Source organism: Megascapheus bottae, chromosome 7 (assembly GCF_031878675.1).
Source record: "Megascapheus bottae isolate mThoBot1 chromosome 7, mThoBot2.hap1, whole genome shotgun sequence".
Taxonomy (NCBI): Eukaryota; Metazoa; Chordata; class Mammalia; order Rodentia; family Geomyidae; genus Megascapheus; species Megascapheus bottae.
Window position 1 is genome coordinate 67,568,159 of NC_143515.1, and position 23,304 is coordinate 67,591,462.

The following is a 23,304-nucleotide window of genomic DNA, read 5'->3' on the forward strand; positions in this document are numbered from 1 at the left end:
TATTGATACTGAGCAGAAATCCTTCCCTAGTTGCACAGCAGTGATACCATGACATGTGTTCTTGCTCTTGATGTCTCACATCCTTTCTGTAAGCTTCGGGGACCCGCTGCATCTTGTAGTGTGACACAATGATCAATGAGGGGGTCCCAGGGGAGTAAACTTAATACTGTGATTTACTGAAGGTATTTTAAAAACAAGTTTAAGGGCTGGGAATGTGGCTTAGTGGTAGAATGCTTGTCTAGCACACATGAAGCCCTGGGTTCGATTTCTTAGTACCACATACACAGAAGAAGCAAGAAGTGGTATTGTGATTCAAGTGGCAGAGTGCTAGCCTTGAGCCAAAAGAAGCTCAGAGACAGTGCCCAGGCCCTGAATTCATCAAGTCCCAGGACTGGCAAAACATACACAAGTTTAAGACAGAGGATACAGGTTAAGAGGAGACTTGTGTAGCTAACTAGGCAAGAGGTGATAATAGCAACCCGGAAACTTCTCAGCTTCTATATGAGCAGCCTCTTCATAATAAAGCTCGTAGATACTGGCAACCTGCTCACATGTCACCTTTGTGTCTTAAATTAACTTTTGACTTGCTAAAATAATTGATTTTCTTTTTTTTTTTAATAATCTTGAGCTGAGATTGTTTTATTCACTTGGTCCTGGTGTTTGGGTTGTTTTGTTTTGCATGTTTTCCTATGGTAACCCTGTTAGCAGGATTTACCTTCAGAAATATTTCATGGGATGATAAGAAGGTACTCAGCTATGATTTATATAAAAGGTTTGGCTAAGCTGAAAGGAAGTCAGACTATCTCCTCTAAACATCCATCTCCCCTTCAATTGGCGTGTCCGGCCTCGCTCACGTGTGGCTCATGTGTAACCTTGGGCACCACTGTTGCTTGTATTCAAGGTCTAGGCAGAATGCATCAGTCCCTGGAGTGCTAAGACAAACTCAAGCTTCTTTAAGTTCTAGCTATCACTTTATAATTTCAATAAAATAAACAAGACCCTGGCACCTTATTTTGTAGGATCTCCTGCCAAGTTTTTTGTTTCCTTTTTTCTCTATTTGCTTTCTATTTCTTTCCAGCTATACTGGGGTTTAAACTCAGGGCCTCATGCTTGCTTGGCTGGCACTCTCTCCTTTGAGCCAAGCCACTGGCTTGGCTTTTTGCTGTTTAATTAGAAATGGAGTTTTGAGGCGTATTCTGCCCGAGCTGGCTTCCAACCATGATCCTTTGGGTCACCTAACTAGAATTATAGGCATGAGCCATTGGCATGGGATTCCTGCGAAGTTCTTGAATGCCTTGTCATTTGTTTACCTGAAAGACTATAGCCATTCAGAATGGGAAGAATTTGCAAACACAAACCTTGAAAAGTTCTTTCTATCCACTGAGTTGAATTCATAGCAGAAAATCTAATGTCTGTTTTCCTAAAAATAAAATTACACCACAAGATTAGTATGTTATATTCAATCTTAAATGGTCATTCATAGCAATCAGTGACTTCCATATCAGTTCAAAGTTGTTTTCCTATATTAAAAAGTACATTTAAGCCAGGCACCAGTGGCTCACACCTGTAAACGTAGCTACTCAGAAGGCTGAGATCTGAGGATTGTAGTTCAGAGCCAGCCTGGGCACTAAAGCCCATGAGACTCTTATCTCCAGTTAACCACCAGAAAACCAGAAGTGGCTTTGTGGCTCAAGTGGTAGAGCACTAGCCTTAAGCTGATGAGTTTAGGGACAGTGCCCAGGCCCAGAATTCAAGTCCCACGACCAACCATCTGAAAAAAAGAAAAAGTACATTTAGCCAATTACTAATTGCTTACACTTGTACTCCTTGCTACTCAGAAGGCAGAGATCTGGAGGCTTATAGTTCAAAGCCAAGCCAAGCAGAAAAGTCTTTGCGACTCCATCTCCAAAGTAACAAAAGGGCCAGGCTGTGGGTGTGACTCAAATGGTAGAGTATGAACCAAACAAGCTAAGCTGAGCTAGTGTAAGTTACTGAGTTCAAACCCCACTACCACCAAAAGTAAAAAGTACATTCTCTGCCAAGTGTCATGGCACACATCTATAATCCTAGGTATTTTGGAGGTTGAGGCTGGATGATCCTCAGTTTGAAGCCAGTCCTTGAATTAGGGAAATGAGACCTTGTCTTAAATTAAAATGAAGGGGCTTAGTGTTAGCGTGTTTGCCTTGCATGCATGAAGCCCTGGGTTTGATTCCTGGGTATCACATAAACAAAAAAACGTAATTGGAGCTGTGGCTCAATGCTAACTTTGAACAAAAGAAGCTCAGGGACAGTGCCCTGAGTTCAGGCCCCAAGACAGCAGCAGCAGTAGAGGAGGAGGAGGAAGAGGAGGAGGAGGAGGAGGAGGTAGCAATAGTAGTAGTGGAGGAGGAGGAAGAAGAGAGGGAAGGGAGGGAGGCGGGCGGGCACTAGTGGCTCATACTGTAATCCTAGCTACTAAGGAGGCTGAGATCTGAGGATGACAATGGAAAGCCGGCCTGGACAGGACAGTTGGTTGAGACTAATCTCTAATTAGCCACTTACTAGTCAGAAGTAGAGCTGTAACTCAAGTGGTAGAGCACCAGCCTTGAGTACGAAAGCTAAGAAACAGCTTTCAATCCCTAATACAAGCACAATAAATAAAATAGAAACAAAATAAAAGCAAAAGAGCTGAAGGCTTAGCACAAGTGGCCTAATACCACAAAAAAAGAAAAGAAAGAATACACTTGCCATAATAAAAGTACTCTTTACAGTTCTAATTTTAATTTCAAAGGACTGTCTTTCTTTCATTGATGTGTTCAGTCTTGCTAGCATTTAATTCTCTCATAAAACAGCTGTAAGCAGTTAGTCAAATGGACAATCAGGCCACGTGGTCTGGCTCATAAATTAAAACCCATCACACAGCCAGTTTCCATTTCACCGGGAGGTAATTCAGTCCACCTCCACTGCTTCTGTAAAATATTAAATGCTTTATCTTTTTAGCTGAAAAAACTCATTTAAATAAGTATACTTGGGAAGTGGACCCATTGTTTAGTAATTTATTCAGCGAGTCTCTTTAAACAAGGCAATATTTTTTTAAATCGTGTTTATTTCACAAATGTATAATATATTCCTAGTGGATTTTTTTCAGTGTTTGAATAGTGGTGATGAGACTCCATCCCTGTCACCAAGGAAGCTTCTTGTTTTTCTTTTAATAATGTAATATCAAGTATCCATGTTTTGATGCACTGTTTTCCTCATGTTTTGTCTTCTGATTAGTAAGTATAAGGATAACTTCTACCTCAAATACCTTATTTAATCTAGAAATCATATGTGTTGGTGTTTCCATTTCTAACTCCTGCTTGCAGCCTTTTCCACTTTATTTTTGTACTATCTCATCCATTTTCAGGTTCCTGAGCCCCCCTAGCAATAGCGTCACCAGCACTCAGTGAACAGAGCTAGGGAGTCAGTTTAATAGCAACGGCTCCTATCTACCTTCACGCTGGTAAGAGAACAGCGTGACCTTCCATGGGGCTGAGCTTTTAAAGGAGAGCACCACACAAGTGGTCCTGTTCGCCAGGAAAACACCACACACAGGTGGTCAAGCAGTTCAAGCGTTTAAAAAACAAAACAAAACAAAAATAAAATTAGATAGCTAATCCCATCTGGGTTACTACAATTATTTCTGTTTTTCTGATAATGCTTTTGGGTTAATTGGCTTAATTTTTTTTGTTGCTGAAATTTTTTGGTTTGGAGTGGTTTTTGTTTTGTTTCTTTTTGGAACAGGGTCTATATAGTCAGGCTCTCCTGGAATTCATAGCCTTTTGCCTCAGCCTCTTGAGGACTGAATTACAGGTATATACCATCATGCCCAGCCTGATAGTGCTTTTGAAATACAGTTCTGAATTTCAGCCATATTTGCAAATGTTCACCTAGAATAATAATGTAAATTTTTGTATAGATGACATCTGGTGCTACTTTGGCCACTTGGCCAGACTTCCTGCATGTGGAAGAGATTCACATGTTTTTAGGTAACCTTCATACTTCTAGGTTTGCACTTTATAATTAAGCTATTATGACCCCCTTTAAATCAAGCTGGCTCTTTTATCATCAATCAATGTTTGCTGGCCCCGGCTGAGTAAGTGATAACAAAGAGTTCTAAAACTTTGTATCTGACCTCTTTACTATGTTGACAAAGCCTTAAAGGCTTTATCTGAGTAACTTTTGTACATTTAAGTTACAAAACACCATCCTAGGTAACACTTCACCGAAGTCTACCATTCCCCAACCCCAGGGCACTGACAAGACCTTGTAAGCCCATCTTGACCTGACCTCTGTGTCCCCTCACATCATACATCACACCTTGGTACCAAGTTCCATGCTAACATGTGAAGCATGAAACAGATTTTTTAAATTTCCCTAGCCTATTAAAGCAAAGCAGTGTTATCTCCAATACTAAGACTATGGTTGAAACCATGAGCCTGGGGAGATGCCTTAGAAATAGTCCTAAGCCATTGCTGATCTGCTGTCCTCAGATAAGAGTTCAGCCTGTCCTATCCCAGTGAAGTAAGGAGACTAAAGTTTATGCTTCCCCTAGATTATTGGCCCTTGACTTCCCCTGATTGTTTCCCTAGAAAGTTTGTTTTTCTATTTGGTTTACGTGTCCTCATCTCGTTTGCTTTGCTTATATATAACACTTTGGTTAGGTTTAACTCCACACACCTTATTTGGTTTGGGTCTGTATAAGCTTGTGCTAGCTGCATTCGGGGCTGCTGGTCTTTGAGACTCAAGTCTACCAGCAGTCCTCCGGCTCTCCAATACTCATAATTTGGTCAGGCGTGGCGGCTCACTCCTATAATCAGGAGGCTGAGATTTAAGGATCAGGATTCAAAGCCAGCACTAGCACTGAATTCTGTAAGACTCTGACCTTCAAGTTAACCATTAGAAAACCAGAAATGGGCTATGGCTCAAGGGGTAGGGTGATAGCCGTGAGCTGAAGAGCTCAGGGACAACACCCAGGCCCAGAGTTCAAGTCCCATGAACGACTTTAAAAAAAAAAAAACAACTCATAATTTAGCCTGTTAAGTGGTTGGTGGCTTCTCTGTTTCTTGAGACTGAGTTTCCTTACAACACCATCTCAATTTCCATTCCAGCACAGGACCAGTATTGAAAACACATTTTGTTTTTTTCTGTGCCCCTCTCTCCTCCCCCCACCCCTCTCCGTCTCTCTCGCTCTCTCTCCGTGGTGTGGTGGTGGTGGTGGTGGTGAAATTAGAATTTGAATTCAAGCCTTCATGTCCAATTACCTCCATACCTTCTTTTCTACTAACAGCACTAACTTTTTGCACAGGTTACCCTTAAACTGTGATTCTCTAGCCTTCTTCCTCTTGCATGGCTGAGATTATAGGCATTAACCATCATACTCAGCAAAAACATTTGTAAAGCATTTCTAGTTTTCCTATGACTGTTTCTTTGCCTTAGGAGTATTAGGAGTATCTGGCCTCAGAGTGAAGTCTGCTCGGGAATGAAGATGTCTTCTAACTACAACAGTAATGCCTCCTTGCACAGGGCCATGCTGCCAAAGTCGAAAGGCAAAAGCTGCTGACTTCTTCAGCCAACTTGAATGGGTGCTGGAGCCTATGCCTGACTCCTTCCTAGAGGTCAGGTTGCTTCAGTCACTGGCAGCTGGCTTTCATAATGAAGAACATGTTTCTGAGTTGACAGTCTCAAGGGATCTCTTGGTGCTCATTTAATTTCTAGCCCATGTCTCTCCAGTTGCAGGACTGAAAGTTACTCTCTCAGCCCTCTCCATTCTGCAGTTCCTTTGCTGTTCCCCAGTCAGTGTCCTTGTATTCAGAGCTGCACATCCTATGAGAGAGAGAAGGACCCATATCCAGCCTCAGTTCTCAGACCTGTGCTCCGTGGGGACCAGCTGCATGCATGGATCTAATTTTGCAGCTAGGTTTTCGTTTACATACTGGGACAAAGCAGAGGCTTCCTGACCACAGACACCCACAGGGCAGCACAAAAAGGGGAAGTGAAGAGACCCATTAAAGAATGAAATGGGCGTGGCACATAGTGCCTATAATCCTGGCTACTTGGGGGAGGAGGAAGTAGGATTAAGATCCCAAGCCACCAAGTTCAGAAGCAAGAGACCTATCTGAAAATACTAAAAAGCAATAGGATCAACTGGGCACAGTGACTCATACCTGTAATTCAGTTACTCAGGAGGCTGAGATCTGAGAATTTTAGTTCAAAGCCAGCCTGGGCACCAAAGTCCGAGAGACTTATTTTCAATTAACCACTAGAAAACCGGAAGTGGTGCTGTGGCTCCAGGGATAGGGTGGTAGCCCTGAGCTAAAGAGCTCAGGGACAACACCCAGGCCGAGTTCACACCCTATGACTGACAAAAAAAAAAAAAAGCATGGGCCAGGAGTTTGGCCTCCTGGTAGAGTGCTTGCCTAGCATGCACGAAGACCCGGGTTCAATTCCTCAGTACCACATACATAGAAAAAAGCCGGAAATGGTGCTGAGGCTCAAGTGGTAGAACTCTAGCCTCGAGAAAGCCCAAGGACAGTGCTCAGTCCCTGAGCTTAAGCCCAGGACTGGCAAAAAAAAAAAAAAAAGGCAGTAGGATCAAGTGGAAATACCAATACTGACAGTGACCAGGAAGCCAAGATACAAGAATGAGAAACTTGAGTGCTTATGTTCTCCTCTGGGTTTTTTTGTTTTTTTCTGCCATATCTGATACTGTGTTCATCTGCTCAGTCATCTGTACAGAGTAAAGATCCGCTCTGCCTACACTCGTTGAAAGGTTCTAGAAAGACAGAAACCTCATCTTTGTTTCTAGTAGTTGTATACAAGAATTAGTGTGTTGCATTAATGAAGTTTGGGAATTTTTTTTTTCAGTGGTGGGGCTTGAACTCAGAGCCCGGGCACTCTCCCTGCAACTCTTCATTCTCTCAAAGCTAGTGCTTCACCCCTTGAGCCACAGTAGTTAACTGGTGATCAGAGACTCATAGGGACTTTTCTGCCTGGGCCAGCTTCGAATCTCAGTCCTCAGTTCTCAGTCTCCTGAGAAGCTAGGATTACTGGCGTGGAATTACCTTATCGATTTGGTTTAATTTGATTTGGCTTGGAGGTTTCTATTTGAGGCAGGGTCTTACTGTACCCTAGGTTGGCCTGGCACCACAGGTTTATCCCACCTCAGGCTTCCCAGTGCTTATTTGTCCACTACACCCAGCTAGAAAATGCTTTTTTGTAAGGACTTCCAGGCCAGAGTGTGGTCTAGTGGTGTAGAGTACTTGGCTAGCATGCATGAAGCTCTGGGTTCGATTCCTTGGTACCACATATACAGAAAAGGCCAGAAGTAGTGCTATGGCTCAAATGGTAGAACTCTAGCCTTGAGCAAAACTTAATGCCCTGGCCCTGAGTTCAAGCCCCAGCACTGACACAAAAAAAAAGAAAGAAGAAAAGAAAAGAAAGGACTTCCATAGTCCTGAAACATCTTCACTTTATTGAGAGAATTGGGCATACCTGTGCATCCTTGAAAAAAAAACAACAAAGCAGCCAAGTAGTTGGAAGAAGAGACTTCGAGATCCCCTGAGCAGATTAGAACAAGTTCTCAAAGAAGGGCTGGAAGTTCTTGGCACACCTGGAGAGCCACCTTCCTAGAGCTTTCATTCAGTGGTCCAAGGTGAAGCTTCTCTGACAAGTTCTCTGATACTGATACGGCTGGTCTGTGCTCTCCTCTTTGAGAACAGATGACTGAAATAATGAACCTAAATATAGTGAATCTTCTAAATAATAATTAGGAATTTTAATCATGCCTCAACTTCCTCTTTCGGTTTATCTACGTATTTGTGATCATAGGCAAGCCAGGCTCTCTAGGCCTCTTTTTTCTGCAAAAGAGAAGTCAGACTAGATGGTTTTTAAGGTTCTTTCCTTTGGCCTCTGATTAACATTGGCTGGACAGAGGCCTGCTGGTTGCTGTGTCCCTAGTGCTCTCCCAGCCTGGTTTCTTCCCAATATGTATGGTGATGGACATTAATTTCTCTCCTCTCTTCCTCTGCCTTTTTTTTCATCTTCAACACCTCTAGGAGGAAGAGCAAAAGCAGGCAGTAAGTGAATTTCAAGTCTTCCCCCTCTCTTGCTCCTTTGGCATGTTCTTGGGTTCCTCATATAAATGTCCCTGCCTTCCCCTTCTCCTTGTCCCACATTTTCCCCTCAGCAGGTCCCTCCATGGTGTAAAATGGCCTAAAAATCTGGGTCATACTTACCTAATGGAGCATGTTTACTTGAAAGCAGAACTTGAATTTTTTTCAAGTGTACATTTGCTGTGCTTTTAAAAACATGCATGATTGTCAGGCTATCCATGCCTTTTCCTGCTCTTGCATTTTCTACTGTTTTTGTGTCTGGAACAACCTTAATTGCTTAAAACAACAATTGGGGTGGTGGGGGTTAGCTCAGATCTAAATGTGATGCAATGAATGGATTGTGCATGAAAGCAAGTAGCTCTCTCAAACTGCTGAGGACAGCTTAGAGACCCACCAAAAATGCTCAGAACCCGATCTAGGGAGAGCTTGGGGTGCCCTGAGCTGCATGGCTATTTATTGCATGTTGTGTAAAGTTTGTATTTCTTTTCCTAATAGCCTCTAGTCCACACAAGAAAATTAAATAAGATTACTATCCATATATTATAACCTTTTTTATTTTTATGTTTATGGGACTAGAACTCAGGGCCTGGGCACTGTCCCTGGGTTCTTTAGCTCAGTGCCACAGTACCACTTCTAGTTTTCCAGTGGTTAATTGGAGACAATCTCGGGGACTTTCCTGCCAAGGCTAGCTTCAAACTGCAATCCTCAGATCTCAGCCTCCTGAGTAACAAGGATTACAGACATGAGCCACCAGCTCCTGGCTTTGTAACCCCATTTTTAATGTTCTTTAATAAAGTTTGTAAAGCATACAACTTCATGCAAGCTAAAGCAAAATATGAAAAGCTGATTCAAAAGATAACTTTTTTTTACAAAAAAAATTATCTTTTTTTTAAATTAAGACTAGGCCTATAAGCCTGGCACTGGTGGCTCACACATGTAACCTGAGGATTGTGGTTTGAAGCTCACCTAGACTCACTTTTTTTGGTAGCTTATTTTCAGTAATAAACTACCAAAAAATCCAAAAGTAGAGGTGTGGCTGAAATGATAGAATAGTATCCTTGAGCAAAAGAAGCCCAGGCCCTGAATTCAAGCCCTAGGTCTGACCAAAAAAAAAAAAAAAAAAAAGGAATATAAAAGACTGTCCTTAAGCTAGGTGCTGATGACTTGTGCCAGTGATCCTGCCTACTGCAGCTTGAGGTCTGAGTGAGGGTCATACTGCAAAGTCAGCCTTGGCAGGAGAGTCTGTGCGATTCTTCTCTCCTTAACTACTAGAAAACCAGAAGTGGGGCTGTGGTTCAAAGTTGGTGGAGTGCTAGTTTTGAGCAAAAGAGCTCAGGGACAGTGCCCAGGCCTTGGGTTCCAAGCCCCATGTCTGACAAAAACAATACAACAACACTGTACTTAATAATGGCAAGTGTAATGGAATCATATAGTACAGGGAGAAGAATGGAAAGGAAGAAACAAGCAAGTAGTGAGGGGAAGAGATAAAACAGCCACAGAGAAATGGAATGATTATTAGGATCTGCTTACTGCCCAGAAATCTCATTTAATATACAGCTGTTGGTTTTGTTTGGTTGTTTCTCTGGTTCATACAGTTCCTTTCTGTCTCTTCAATCTACTGCCCTTATGCTTCAACATTGTAGAAGACAAAGCCCAGCCTTTAAATTCTCCCACCAGGAAGTGATGTAGATCACTTCTAATCCATTTCATTGGCCAAAGCAAATCACAAGACCACACATAACTCTGAGGAGCGTGGGAACCATAATTTTCCAGTAGGCTTAGAAGTAGCAGAGAAGCAGATATTGGTAATGTCTCCCACAAGTAGAGTGAGTACATTGAAAGGAAAGAGAAAAGACTACCCATCTTTCCTCCTCCCTTCTTCCAACCACTTTCCTGACCATCCCCTTTGTCCTGATCCTCACCACTTGAAGTCAGCTGTCTGTGTTCCCCTCCTTTCTTCATCTCTATACCCCAGCGATGGACTTGACAGGTGAAACTACTTGCTGGGAATTTCAGCAGTCTCCCAGACTACATCTCTTGATCTCTCTGAATATACAACTCAATTTTTGTTCATCCACACAAATTGGAAATGTCTTCCATTCTACCTGAATGAAACTTACCTTTTAGTAGAGAGCCAATGTATTCCATATTTGATAGTAGTAAATTACAGATGTTTTTATTTTTTGTTGGTGGTAGGGCTTGAACTCTGGGCCTGGGCCCTGTCCCTGAGCTCTTCAGCTCAAGGCTACCACTCTACCACTTGAGTCACAGCACTACTTCCGGTTTTCTGGTGGTTAATTGGAGATAAGAGTCTCACAGACTTTAGTGCCTGGGCTGGCTTTGAACCATGATCCTCGGATCTCAGGTGTGAGCCACCAGTGCCCAGCTTCTTACAGAGTTTTTAAAAATTTTTTGTAGAATAATGTTATCCAAGAAATAAGAAATAATACTGTGACATTATTTCTCAGGCCAGTTAAAAACTAGCCTTGAACAAACACCATGTTTGATCAAATGGTCTTTCATTCTTTGTGGGTTCATCATCCTCTTAAAGCTGGCAAAATGAGAAGCTAGACTGCTGCTGACATCTCCCCCTTGTGCTCTCGTAGAGATTCCCAGTGGCCAAGGTCCTAAGCGCATGTCCTCACAATCTTCTGGGACTACCCATAGCAAGAATGGGCACAGAGCACTTTGTCCTCAGCTTTCCCTATCATGGCGTAACAGAAGAGATGTTGTTCCACTGATCTAGGTAGAAACAGCTCTGTCACCCTCATAGACTTACATTGGATGCATCTGAAACCCAGCTCTGTGGCTCCACTTCAGGCTGAATGACTATGTAACTCAGTGCCATTTTTCACTAGTTCAGCTGAAAAGATTATAAATCTCTAGAGCTAAAGCTGCTTTAATCCCTGTCATTGCTGAACAAGAAAGGGAAAAAAGAATACTTAATAGAGTTAATTTGTGAGTATAACTTTAATTTCTTTCCTCTCAAAATCTATTACCTTCAGTGGACTATCAAGCAATTAATTACAAAAGACTTTTTAAGTGAAGATTGTGCTAGATGTGCTTCCCCAAACAGGCTTCATAAACACATTTAGAGAACTTTTCACAAAGTTTACTTCTTGCTTCTTTTCAGGGCTTTACTAGTGTTTACCAGAATTCCACCCACAAAACACTCCTGACACCAGGCAGTGGGGTTCTCACACAAAACTATACTCCAGTTCACTGCACATATCAATTGGAAATCCTGCAATTTCATTCATTCTGACACTGTGTAGGCATAATCCACATTCACGATAAGGATGCATCTCATAAAATATGCACACTCTAGATGCCTGTTAAAAATAGCAAGTCCTAGCTGGGGTGCTCACTCCTGTAATCCTAGCTACTCAGGAGGCTGAGATCTGAGAATCAAAGTTCAAAGCCAGCCCTGGCACAAAAGGCCAAGACTCTTATCTCCAATTAGCCTCTAGAAAACAGGAAATGGGGCTTGACTCAAGGGTAGGGTGGTCACCTTGAGCTGAAGAGCTCAAGGATAATGCCCTGGCCCTAGGGTAGGGCACTAGCCTTGGGCTGAAGAGCTCAGGGACAGCGCCCAGGCTGAGTTTAAGCCCCATCTCTCTCTCTCTCTCTCTCTCTCTCTCTCTCTCTCTCTCTCTCTCTCTCTCTCTCTCTCTCTCTCTCTCTCTCTCTCTTTCTCTCTCTCTCTCTCTCACACACACACACACAAAATAGCAAGTCCTGGGGCCAGTAGTTTGGCCTAGTTAGTGGTAAAGTGTTTGCCTAGCATGCATGAAGACCCGGATTAGATTCCTCAGTACTACATACATGGCGGGGGGGGGGGGGGGGGGGAGTGGTTTTGTGGCTTAAGTGGTAGAGCTCTATCCTTGAGAAAGCCCAAGGACAGTGCTCAGGCCATAAGTTCAAGCCCCAGGACTGGCAAAAAACAAAAACAAAATAGCAAGTCCTGCTAGCATGCATGAGCCCTGGGTTTCTCAGTACTGCATATATTAAAAAGGCTGGAAGTGGTGCTGAGACTCAAATGGTAGAGCACTATCCTTAAGAAAGCTCAAGGACAATGCTCAGGTCCTGAGTTCAAGCCCCAGGACTTGGGAAAACAAAATATAGTCCCTAGGTTAGCTACATTTCTGTCTGATTTGGCTTGAAATCATGACCCTTCCCCAAGTTCAATAAATTTCCCTTTATTTGGCTATTGGTGTTTTACTACAACAGATACAGATGAACAGCCAGATGAAGAAATGCACAGGGCAAGGCCCAGATGAGTTCTAGGTTCTTTCCCTGTGGCATTGGAGGATACCACCTCCTAGCGTGTGCATGTGTTCATAGCCCAAATGTCCCTTTGTTCTAGGTTTTCATAGAGGTTCTGTTACATATTCATTATTGATTAAATATAAGTTACAGCTCTCTAATTATACCTACAGCTTTCTGGAAAAGCTTCCATCCTGAAACTATGGAAGAGCCTCCAGCCATGAATGATATGGTCAGCATATAAAAGATGACTATATCACACTGGTTTTGAAACTCTTGTGTCAGTCACCTAGGATAGAAAACCAAATGCAGGCTTATTTTCCCACAGTATCACCTGATTATTTTGGCTTTGTAGAAACTTGAGAGTAATGGATGATAATTATGGCTTTCTAAGCTTTGATACTAGAGGAGGGGAGGACTTGTTATAGGACCATCCTTAACAAGAATAAGACCCTGGTTCAAGTCTCAACACCAGATAAAAAAGTTTTGATGCTGGAGTTCTGCCTTCAGCTTCAGCCATGTTCCCAGTACTTTTGAGTAGCATTAGTACTTTACCTGATCATTCTTACCTTTCTCCTCCCTCCTACTGTACTCAGATCTAAAACTCTGCTCCTAATTAGAGGAGAATTGTCTCATTATTTTGATAAGGCCGTTCAGCCTATGGTTTGCCTAGTAGTTTAAGAGGCTCTGGCCAGGCGCTGGTGGCTCATACTCAGGAAGCTGAGATCTGGAGATTCAAGATTCAAAGCCAGCCTTGGCACGAAAGTTCGTGAGACTCTTCAGAAAACCAGAAATAGCACAGTGGCTCTAGTGGTAGAGCAGTATCCTTGAGCTGGGCCCTCAATGACAGGGCCCAGGCCCAGAGTTCAAGCCCCACAACCCACCAAAGAAAAAAAAATAGTAACGCCATACATATACATACATATATATGGTATTATTTTATCTATAGAACAGATAGTGATTATATAGCATTGAACACTTTTCACACCAATAACCTATAAACTGCAGAATATATGTAGTTATTTGTAGGATTTGAAAAATACTTTAGTCATTTCTCAGTAAAACCCAATGTCTGTAATCGGAAAGATGCTCGTGAGATTCATCAGCATCTTATGAGGACACATAGGGTAACCACATTCTGATGAGGACCCTACTGGCATAGGCTATATAGCATACTAGACTCCATGTTCTGCAGGGTAGATCAAACAAAATACTAGTCATAATATGGAAAGACTTTACTGTTTATTTCAGAAGTATCTCAGGGCTGGCCACTAGTGGCTCACACCAGTAATCTGCTTAGGAGGCTGATATTCATGATTCAAAACCAGTCTGAGCCAATATATCCATGATATTTTTTTTTTTCCAATCCTGGGGTTTGAACTCAGGGCTTGGACACGGTCTTTAAGCTTCTTTTGCTCAAAGTTAGCACTCTACATTTGAGCCACAATGCTACTTCTGACTTTTTCTGTTTACGTGGTACTAAGAAATCAAATCTAGGGTTTCATGCATCTTAGACAACTACTCTACCAGTAATTTACATTCCCTACCCTCCATGAGATTCTTATTTCCAATTAATCACCAAAAATCCAGAAGTGGAGATGTGGCTAAGGACAGCATTCAGGTCCTGAGTTCAAGTCCCACTAGTAGCACAAAATAAATAAACAAACAAAACATCTCAGGACTCCATTTTCCCCTGTGACTCAGTTTACTGTAGTTCACTTCTAGGTCTCTAATACCAAATGAGATTAGATATCTAAGGCAAGAAGTTCAGCTTGTTCATAAAGGATGTATTTCCTTGAACATTTATGTGATCCCGTCTATTAGAACATAATATGCGGTATATAGAGAGGAACATTGGGCTTACAAACTATAAGTTGGGGGGCCAGGCGTTTGGTCTATTGGTAGAGGGCTTGCCTAGCATGCACGAAGACCTGGGTTCGATTCCTCGGTACCACATACATAGAAAAAAGCCAGAAGTGGTGCTGAGGCTCAAGTGGTAGAGCTCTGGCCTTGAGAAAGTCCAAGGACAGTGCTCAGGCCCTGAGCCCAAGCCCAGGACTGGCAAAAAAAACCCAAAAAACTAAGTTGGGGGCCAGGAGTTTTGCCTAGTGGTAGAGTGCTTGCCTAGCCTGCATGAAGACCTAGGTTCAATTCTTTGGTACCACATACATAGAAAAAAGCTAGAAGTGGTGCTGAGGCTCAAATGGTAGAGCTCTGGCCTTGAGAAAGTCCAAAGACAGTGCTCAGGCACTGAGCTCAAGCCCAGGACTGGCAAAAACAAAACAAAAAAACTGTAAGTTGGGACATAAAAAGTTACCAGCAGACAGGAAGCTCCCACACGGTGGCCATGACTTACATTCTTGTAGGATGGCAGTGCAATGGCAATGTAATATAATTAAAGGAGTCATCCTATTGGGATATCTGTAGAGACCACTGCTATACCTAGGACTTCTTTTTACATAAGCCAGTTAATGTATCAAGTGGGCTCTTGCCTTCTCTTATTTCCTTGCCTTTCTGATTTCCAAGACCCATACAGCCTGTTACAACTATGACAAAAAAAAGCCTGATCTGAACTGGTTTTTATATGCCCCAATTTCTGTTGTGACCCGGGGGTGGTGGCAAGGCCTCCTGTAGATTCTTCTGTCTTCTATGCTCTCTTTTCAGATCAACCAGATCTTGAATTTGGGCTCTCTTACTGAAAGCTTGGATAGGTTGACCAGTTGCCTTTCCTGAGACAGCAAGGTGTATACTCCTACGAGGATTCCTCTGAAATTTATGAATGACAACCTTGTACATTTCAGAGAGAAAAAACATGGATCTAGAAGTATGGTTCAAGTAGTAGAGCATAAGTCATAAAAGCCAAGCAAAAATGCAAAGTCAAACCCCAGTACTCATGTGCCCACATGTACAACAAGTACATGCATACACGCAGATTACACAGCAATAAATAGAAAAAAAATTGTTGGTAAACCCTTGATACTGGCATGCCTCATGGTCATTTCCCTTCTTGATTCCCTTAACCTTTGGATGCAATTTCAGTTGGGAACTTAAGTTAAAACTCTCCCCTACCACACACTTTGACCCAGAAGCGTGGTGCTACCTTTTTCTGAAAGTCACAGGGTTGTCATCTAGTCATTTATTCACCAGTGATTTACTACATGTATTCAAAATGATGAGCTTGGCTTTTCAAAAGCCACGCTTGTAAACAACTACCAGACATGTTCATTCATCAGCCTCGGCACCTGTGCTTACTATAGAGTCCTAGCAGTTCCTTACATTGTTTTACTGTTTTGCACAGGGATTGCTATTTCCGTATTTAAGATAGTTTTATTTCATTCCCCCAGAATTCTTTGAACACCTGCAAGGAGTTTATAGTCTGAGGGTATGAGAGGAAAAAATAGCATCTGAGTCTGGGCAGCATCCCCAATGCTTTCTATCATCTAAGATAAGCTAGTAGATTTCCTTGCCTATATTATTTTCCTCTTCTAGTACATATCTGTCTTTTCCTCTCCTGACCATAAGGCATATAGCATATGAAAACTGCACAGGAAACTGCATACTAAACTGAAATAATTTCCTCCACTGTCAAGAATATTGAGTTCCTAGACCACACTATCTCCCCCAGAACATCAGCAAAGCATCAACAGAAAAGATGAGTGAAAGAGGACTTCTAGGTTTGAAATCTAAGAACTTGGGAAACTGAGGAGCATCACCTCAACTAGTGAAAAGGGGAGCTGATCTGGGTTAAGGGGACCTGGACCGGCATTGCAGTCTTTGAGTTATATGGACTTGCCAGGCAGTCAAGTCTAAAGGTCTAGTAGGTGCCAGGAGGTGAAGCTAAAATTTCAGTGGGAGAAGATACCAATTTGAAAGTCTACTAACATGGTATCAAGGTTAAACATGAACATGATGGGGCCAGTAGTGTGGTCTAAGATAGAGTGCTTCCCGAGCATGCACGAAGCCCTAGATTTGATTCCTCAGTACCACGTATCCACAAAAAGCCAGAAGTGGTTATGTGGCTCACATGATACAGTGCTAGCCTAGCAAAAGAAAGCTTAGGGACAATTCCCAGGCCCTGAGTTCAAACCCCAGGACTGGCAAAAATAAAAATAAAAGATAGGAACATTAGCCTTAAGAAAAATCCAGTATAGAGGAGGGAAGAAGTCGGAAAAGGATTATGGATTCTCTTGTAAGTTTCAGAAAAGGGAGAAAGTAAATAAAACCAGCAAATCTTCAGATTTAGCAAGAAGGAAATTATCAGCAGCTTCAGAAAGAAAACTTTCTATAAAATGTTAGTATTCAGATACTGAAGCTGACCACTGGTGGCTCACATCTGTAATCCTAGCTACTCAGGAGGCTGAGATCTGAGGATCATTGTTCAAAGCTAGCCTAGACACTAAAGTACGTGAGACTTATCTCCAATTAACCACCAGAAAACTGGCAGTGGCACTATGGCTCAAGTGGTAGTGTTAGCCTTGAGCTGAAGAGCTCAAGGACAGGGCCTAGGCCCAGAGTTCAAACCCCATGACCGAGTTTTTAAAATAATTAATTAATTTAGAAATTTAAAAAATAAAGGAATTTAGATACTGAGAAACCTGCCTACCCCATTACTGACTCTGTGAAGGAAGCTGAAATCTGTCTTAGTGAATCATGTGAATGGTTCGTACTAATGGAAACTAGTTAGGCCAAATCTTTTTTTTTTTTTTTGCCAGTCCTGGGCTTGAGCTCAGGGCCTGAGCACTGTCCTTGGACTTTCTCAAGACTAGAGCTCTACCACTTGAGCCTCAGCACCACTTCCGGCTTTTTTCTATGTATGTGGTACCGAGGAATGGAACCCGGGTCTTCATGCATGCTAGGCAAGCACTTTAACCACTAGGCCAAACTCCTAACCCCAGGCCAAATTTTTTTTTTCTTTCAAATATCTGAACAAGTACACTGTCTTTACAAACCTCACTTTTCTCAACTGTAAATATCTAACTCTATAATTCTCTTTTTCTCTTTGATGCCAGTGAGTGGAGAAAGGCTTTAAGCCCAGAAAGATCTATAGGAATCTAGTGAATCCTTTCACCAGTTTCTCCTTTGTGACTCTGGACCTTAGTTCATTGTCTAGGCTTTGTGTCTATAAACAGCTTTCCCCTGTGGTTTATTCATACCATTGTCCTACTTATACTTTTTTTTTTTTCCAGAAAAAGCCTCCTGAGAAAACCTTGGCTACTTTCTGGTAGCCTTCGTTGACTTGTCCCTGTCCCTCTGGCCTTGTGTCCCACAAGAGGACAGAACTCCCCAACACTCTGTTTCTTTCTCTGTGAGACCTCACTTGGCATGGGCTTACCTCTGCAAGTCTTCACTGTGGGAGCATCTGTAGGCATTTTCTCAGATCCTGAAGCTCTGCCAGTCCCTGAGGTCACAAGGTTTGTAGCTGAACTTCAGGCTGTTAAATGTGGAGCCCCCTAGCTTAAAGTCCATCTGTAAGTGAACATCTGCTCAGCTCCCAGGGAGAAAACATAGCATAAAAAGTACTATTGATGTTTTCTGCTCTTCTCCACTTACTGCGAATCATCATTTGGCAAGTAGAGTCACTGTCATTTGGGACTACCATATGAATACCCTAATATTTAAGGTAAGAAAAGGGTATTTTATAAATCCAGGGGGTATACAAAGAGACATTAATATGGTGCCAGTGATAGTAGCCCTGGCAGATGTGGTAGAACGTGCAGATAATCTCAGCCCTTAGAAGGGTCAAGAGTTCAAGGTTAGCCTGAATTACACAGTTCTGTCTCAAAAAAAAAAAATCATGAAAACTCACTGCAGTTGTCCACAGATGGCTGAGTGCTCTGGTTACTACACAGTATCATTAACTTAGATGCATAGAAAATTTGCAATTTATTTCCCATTTTAAATTTTGGCTTTTATGTCTTAAGCAGCTCAGATCTCAGGAAACCAAGAGAGAATCTAAGAGACTCTCAGGCCTATGGCTGTCCTGGGGGCATCTCCCAAATGGACAGGAGCTGGGATAGCTTGCTACTGGCTCTTGAAGGTTCTAACTGAACCTGAGGCTACTGGAAGTCCTAGACAGGGCTGGAGGTAGAGCTCAGTGCTTTGCCGCCAAGCTCCTATAAAAATTGTCTAGTTAAGGAACTAAACCCAAAGAATTTCTGTGATACCTAACACCTACTTGTGGCTCTGAGGCATTTCAGTCCCCCATTGTAGAGTCCGGACTTGGCATAGGTGGGAAAAGATTTCCAGTCTCCTCCCCCTCAGAGCACTCTTCAGATCCTTGCTCTGTGGCTGTCATTATCAACAACTGGTTGACAGAACAAGGAGTTCTGACAGCTTCTGCTCCAGCCTTCTGCACTTCCCTCTCAGTCACCAAAGGCTAGTTAGTTCCTTCTCTCTTCTTGGGGGTCCAAACTGGGCACTGGTGGGTTTACACCTATAATCCTAGCTACTAACAAGGCTGAGAGTTGAGGATTATGATTCAAAGCTGTTCTGTCCAGGCGAGAAAGACTTTTATCTCCAATTATGCACCCAAAAAGCTGGTTCAAGCCAAAAAAAAAAAAAAAAGTAATCATTTGAAAATGTAAAAAACCATTCCTAGCTCTGGATTGCAAAATGACACAATAATAGGTGGCAAGCTCAATTCACCATGGGCTGTAGTTTGCCCATTCGTGGCCTATGAAACAAACTTGCTATTTCTGTAAGCCTCTGGATGATTGCTGCCTACACTTCCCACCAACCTTTAAAACTCCAAGTATGGTGCCCCTCTACACACTCATTCCTCAGGCTTCATTCAGGCCCTCTCCTCACCTGGTCCCCTTCCTGTGCCCTCTGTCTGTTATAATTAGACCCTCGAGATGGTTGAGTAAGTTGCTCACTGGGCTGCTGTTTGCGGCTGTAATGCCTCTTGTATCCTTTCACACACTAGCCACAGAGGTAGCCACACAGGCACCTGACATCCCTAGACTCTGTAGCCTGCAGGGAAAGGAGGTATTTCCTCATCTGCATCACCCCCTCCCAGCGCCTTTGAAACAAGAGTAACTGAGCCAGGGGTGTAAAACAATTCATGATCTTCTCACCAGCCTGTGAAATGGACAGCATTATCTCCATTTTGTAGAAGCAGCTAGGATACAGAGAGGTTAGAGGCATGTAAACAGGAAATGGCAAAGTTAGAATCCAGACTAAGTCCATGTACCAGGGAAGCCTGGCCTTTGACCGTCACATTCCCTACAATAGAGTCAAGTGCGCGTACTGCTAGATGCAACTGCTGTTCTCCACCACAGGGGTTTTGCTCGCTGGTGTCCTTAAATCTGAATTTATTTTACCAGTGCTGGGCTTGAACTCAGGGTCTGGGTACTCTCCCTGGGTTTCTTTTTGTTCAAGGTTCTGCAACTTGTGCCACAGCACTGCTTCCAGTTTTTTCTTGGGAGATAAGTCTCTCACAGGGGCCTGTGATGCCCAGGCTGGCTTCAACCCACAGTCCTCATGGTTTTTTTTTTTTGCTAGTCTGAGGGTTTGAACTCAGGGGGCTGGGCATTGTCCTTGAGCTTTTCTCAAGGCTAGTACTCCACCACTAGAGCTACAGCACCACTTCCAGCTTTTTTCTATGTTTGTGGTACCAAGGAATTGAATCCAGGGCTTCAGGCACGATAGACAAGCACTCTACCACTAGGCCCCACTCCTGGCTCTGTGAGCCTGAATTTTGAAAGTATCATAGGTTCTGGTAGCTTGGCTAATCATTGAGTTAGCTGTCTGTTAAGAATAACACCTTCGGGGGGGAGGGAAATGGGTACCAAGACATGTGAAAGGGTATCAATGTATGTGAATTAATGCACCTTCTATCTGGCAAATATCATGTAACCCTTTTACTAATTACAATAAAAAAATTAAAAAATAAATAAAATTATATGTGTTCTGCACGAAAGATGAAAAAAAAAAAGAATAACACCTTCTCGGACCCCATTTGGGTTTGGATTCTGAGTCCAATCTGGGCATTTGGTTTTTATCCTGTGGGTTTTTCTCTTACTAAGGCCCCTGGCTGTTTCTGCTGAGAAGTGGTGTTGAAATTCTGCAGTGAGGACCTGACAGGGAGACCATCTTCAGGTAGAGCTAGGCAAACGAGCAGAAACAAACAGAGTAATTTGAGTCTTAGAATTTATGAGTTTTCAGAGCAAAAGGTTTAAATTTCAACTTCTTTTACTCTTTGGATTTATGGTGAGTTTTAGTAGATTGTTCTTTATCTCAGAAATTTGACACACCTTTCTCCTTCTACTAAGAAAGGTAACTAAATGCCTTACTTCCCACCTTTGAAGTCTTAGAGTAGACTTGTCTTTTGTATAATTGAGTGTAACTTGGGTAGAGACAGAGTTATGAAGATTGAGATCCATATAACCTTCTACCTGTTGCCAGCACTTGTTGTTCTGAGGATCTCAAAACATCAGTAGTCCTAGGAGCCACCACAGTGAGAGAAAGGCCATATTAGTGCCCTATGTTTCCTGTGGTAGTGTGGGAACAAATAAGTGCCAGTCTCTGTGGAGGGACCTCATACAGATTTACCAGTGGCCTCACCCTTCCAACAGACACATGGTGCTGATGCAAGAGCCGAGAAACCTTTTTTAGCCCCTCTGTCAGGTGTTTAGAAGCCAGGTTTGTCTTTCAAAGGCAGCACAGGTATAGACTTGCAGGTAGACAGGAAGCTTTTGGACCCATCCTCCCCTGCTTCTAGCTCAGCCTCAAGGAAACAGAGTCTCATTCCTTGCCCTCTGTCACTTGCTCTTGTCTCCTCTGCCCTGTTTTTCTCTGTGGCTCCTATCCACAGTCCTAACTCCCATTTGTCTAAGGTGGTTATTTTCTCATCCTGAAACAGGACAGACTGCTCATCCCTTTCCTAAAGTTGGTGGGGTGACATCTTCCAAGCACAGCCACCACTAGCACCAGATCAAAATAGTACACAGGCTTTTACTTCTTAAAGAAATCTAAGTCTGTTCTTCATCCATCCTGATCTCCATACACTCACAGTTAACTTGCCTGTGTTTCACACTTGCAGCTACTTTCTCCAAATGTTAGGTTTTTTGTTTTTGTTCTTATTGTTATTTTTCTGAGGAACTTTCTCAAAATCAACCGCAAAGAGGCCAGTCTGTTTAATTTAAATATACTGCGGCAGATGAAGGTAATTGTCCACACAATCCATCTGCTACCTGGCAGGTGTCCATGAGTGAGGGAGAGAGATGGAGACTGAAGTATCCTCCATTCTGTTGCCATGAAAACAGCCTGGCTTTTGTTGTTGTTGTTGTTGGTAGAGGTGAGGGCTGTTGTGATGCCCCACAGAGGACATTTGCTTGTATCATCTGGCTTTTTGCTGCAGCCATCTCTGGGCTAGGCTAGTAACCTATAGTGTATTCCAGGGAACTAAGAAAATCCCTATCTCGAAGTAGTGCTGTGGCTCAAGCAGCAGCGTGACAGCCTTGAGCTGAAGAGCTCAGGGACAGTGCCAGGCCCAGAGTTCAAACCCCATGTCCACTACCAACAACAACAAAAAAAGAGGGCCCAGGAGTTTGGCCTAGTGATAGAGCTGCCTGCCTAGCATACACAAAGACTGGGGTTCAAGTTCTTGGTACCACATATACAGAAAAGGCCAGAAGTGGTGCTGAGGCTCAAGTGGTAGAGCTCTAGCCTTGAGAAAGTCTAAGGGCAGTGCTCAGACCCTGAGCTCAAGCCCAGGACTGGTTAAAAAAAAAAAAAAATTAAGAAAAAGAAAAAAGAAAGACCAAGAACGTACTCAGACCCTGAGTTCAGTTCCCACAACCTGGCAAAAAGAAAAAAAAAAAGAAGAAAGAAAGCCCAAGGACAGTGCTCAGGCTCTGAGTTCAAGCGCCAGTACTGAAAAAAAAAATAGCCAGGTACCTCACACCTGTAATTCTAGCTAATCAGGAGGCTGAGATCTGAGGATCATGGTTCAAAACCAGCCTGGGTAGGAAAGTCCATGAGACTCTTTTATCTCCAATTAATCACCAGAAAGCCAGAAATGGATCTGTAGCTCAAGTGGTAGAATGCTAACCCTGAGCAAAAAAGCTCAGCCATAGTGCCCAGGCCCTGAGTTCAAGCTCCATAACCGACCAAAAAAAAAAAAAGAAAAAGGAGGGCCGGGAGTTTGGCCTAGTGGTAGAGTGCTTGCCTAGCAGGCACAAAGACCCGGGTTCAATTCCTCAGTACCACATACATAGAAAAAAGCCAGAAGTGGTGCTGAGGCTCAAGTGGTAGAGCTCTAGCCTTGAGAAAGTCCAAGGGCAGTGCGCAGGCCCTGAACTCAAGCCCAGGACTGGCCAAAAAAAAAGAAAGAAAAAGGAGAAGGGGAGGAGGAATAATAATAATAATAATAATAATAATAATCCTGGTTAGCTTCAAGAGTGAAAACTCCCTATTGATTTATGTCCCTCCCAATCTAAATGCTGTGTTCCATTGTACTCAGGTTTCTTCTAGCAGACTGAGGCCATCAGAAGACACAGGTGCCCTCTTAGCTTTCCTCCTTATTTGTTTGTGACCACAATCTCTCTGGGTCTCAGCCCCCTCAAATATAAAATAGCCCTAAAATAGGCTATTTTCTGGGGGCCTAAGCCCTCTAAAACGCATTTGTAATTCCCACGCACTTTTCATAGAGCTTGCTGCATAGCTTTCTCAGGTTCTCAGTCTGCTGATTTGAGAGGTAAAGAACCAGCAGCCTAGATTGCTGCTCAGACTAGAATGTGACTCTAGCTCTACATTTACAGAAGAATTGTTTTCAACCACAAGGGACCTCTGTATTCCGAGAACCTGTGTTAATAGGGCGTTCATTGTGTTTAGTTACTGGTTTGACACATAACTGGCCTACGCTGTGTTCAGTCCTGAGTTATAGGTTACATTAAAAGATTCC

At 42.8% G+C, this 23,304-nt stretch overlaps 1 protein-coding gene across 1 annotated transcript in view; it reads left to right on the forward strand.

Annotated features, from left to right (window-relative positions):
- The window catches only part of Dtnb (dystrobrevin beta), a 185,181-nt gene that overhangs the window by 144,291 nt on the left and 17,586 nt on the right, over positions 1 to 23,304 (forward strand). The window contains 1 exon segment of the mRNA XM_090337586.1: positions 8,076 to 8,096. Coding sequence (XP_090193712.1) covers positions 8,076 to 8,096 — 21 coding nt within the window.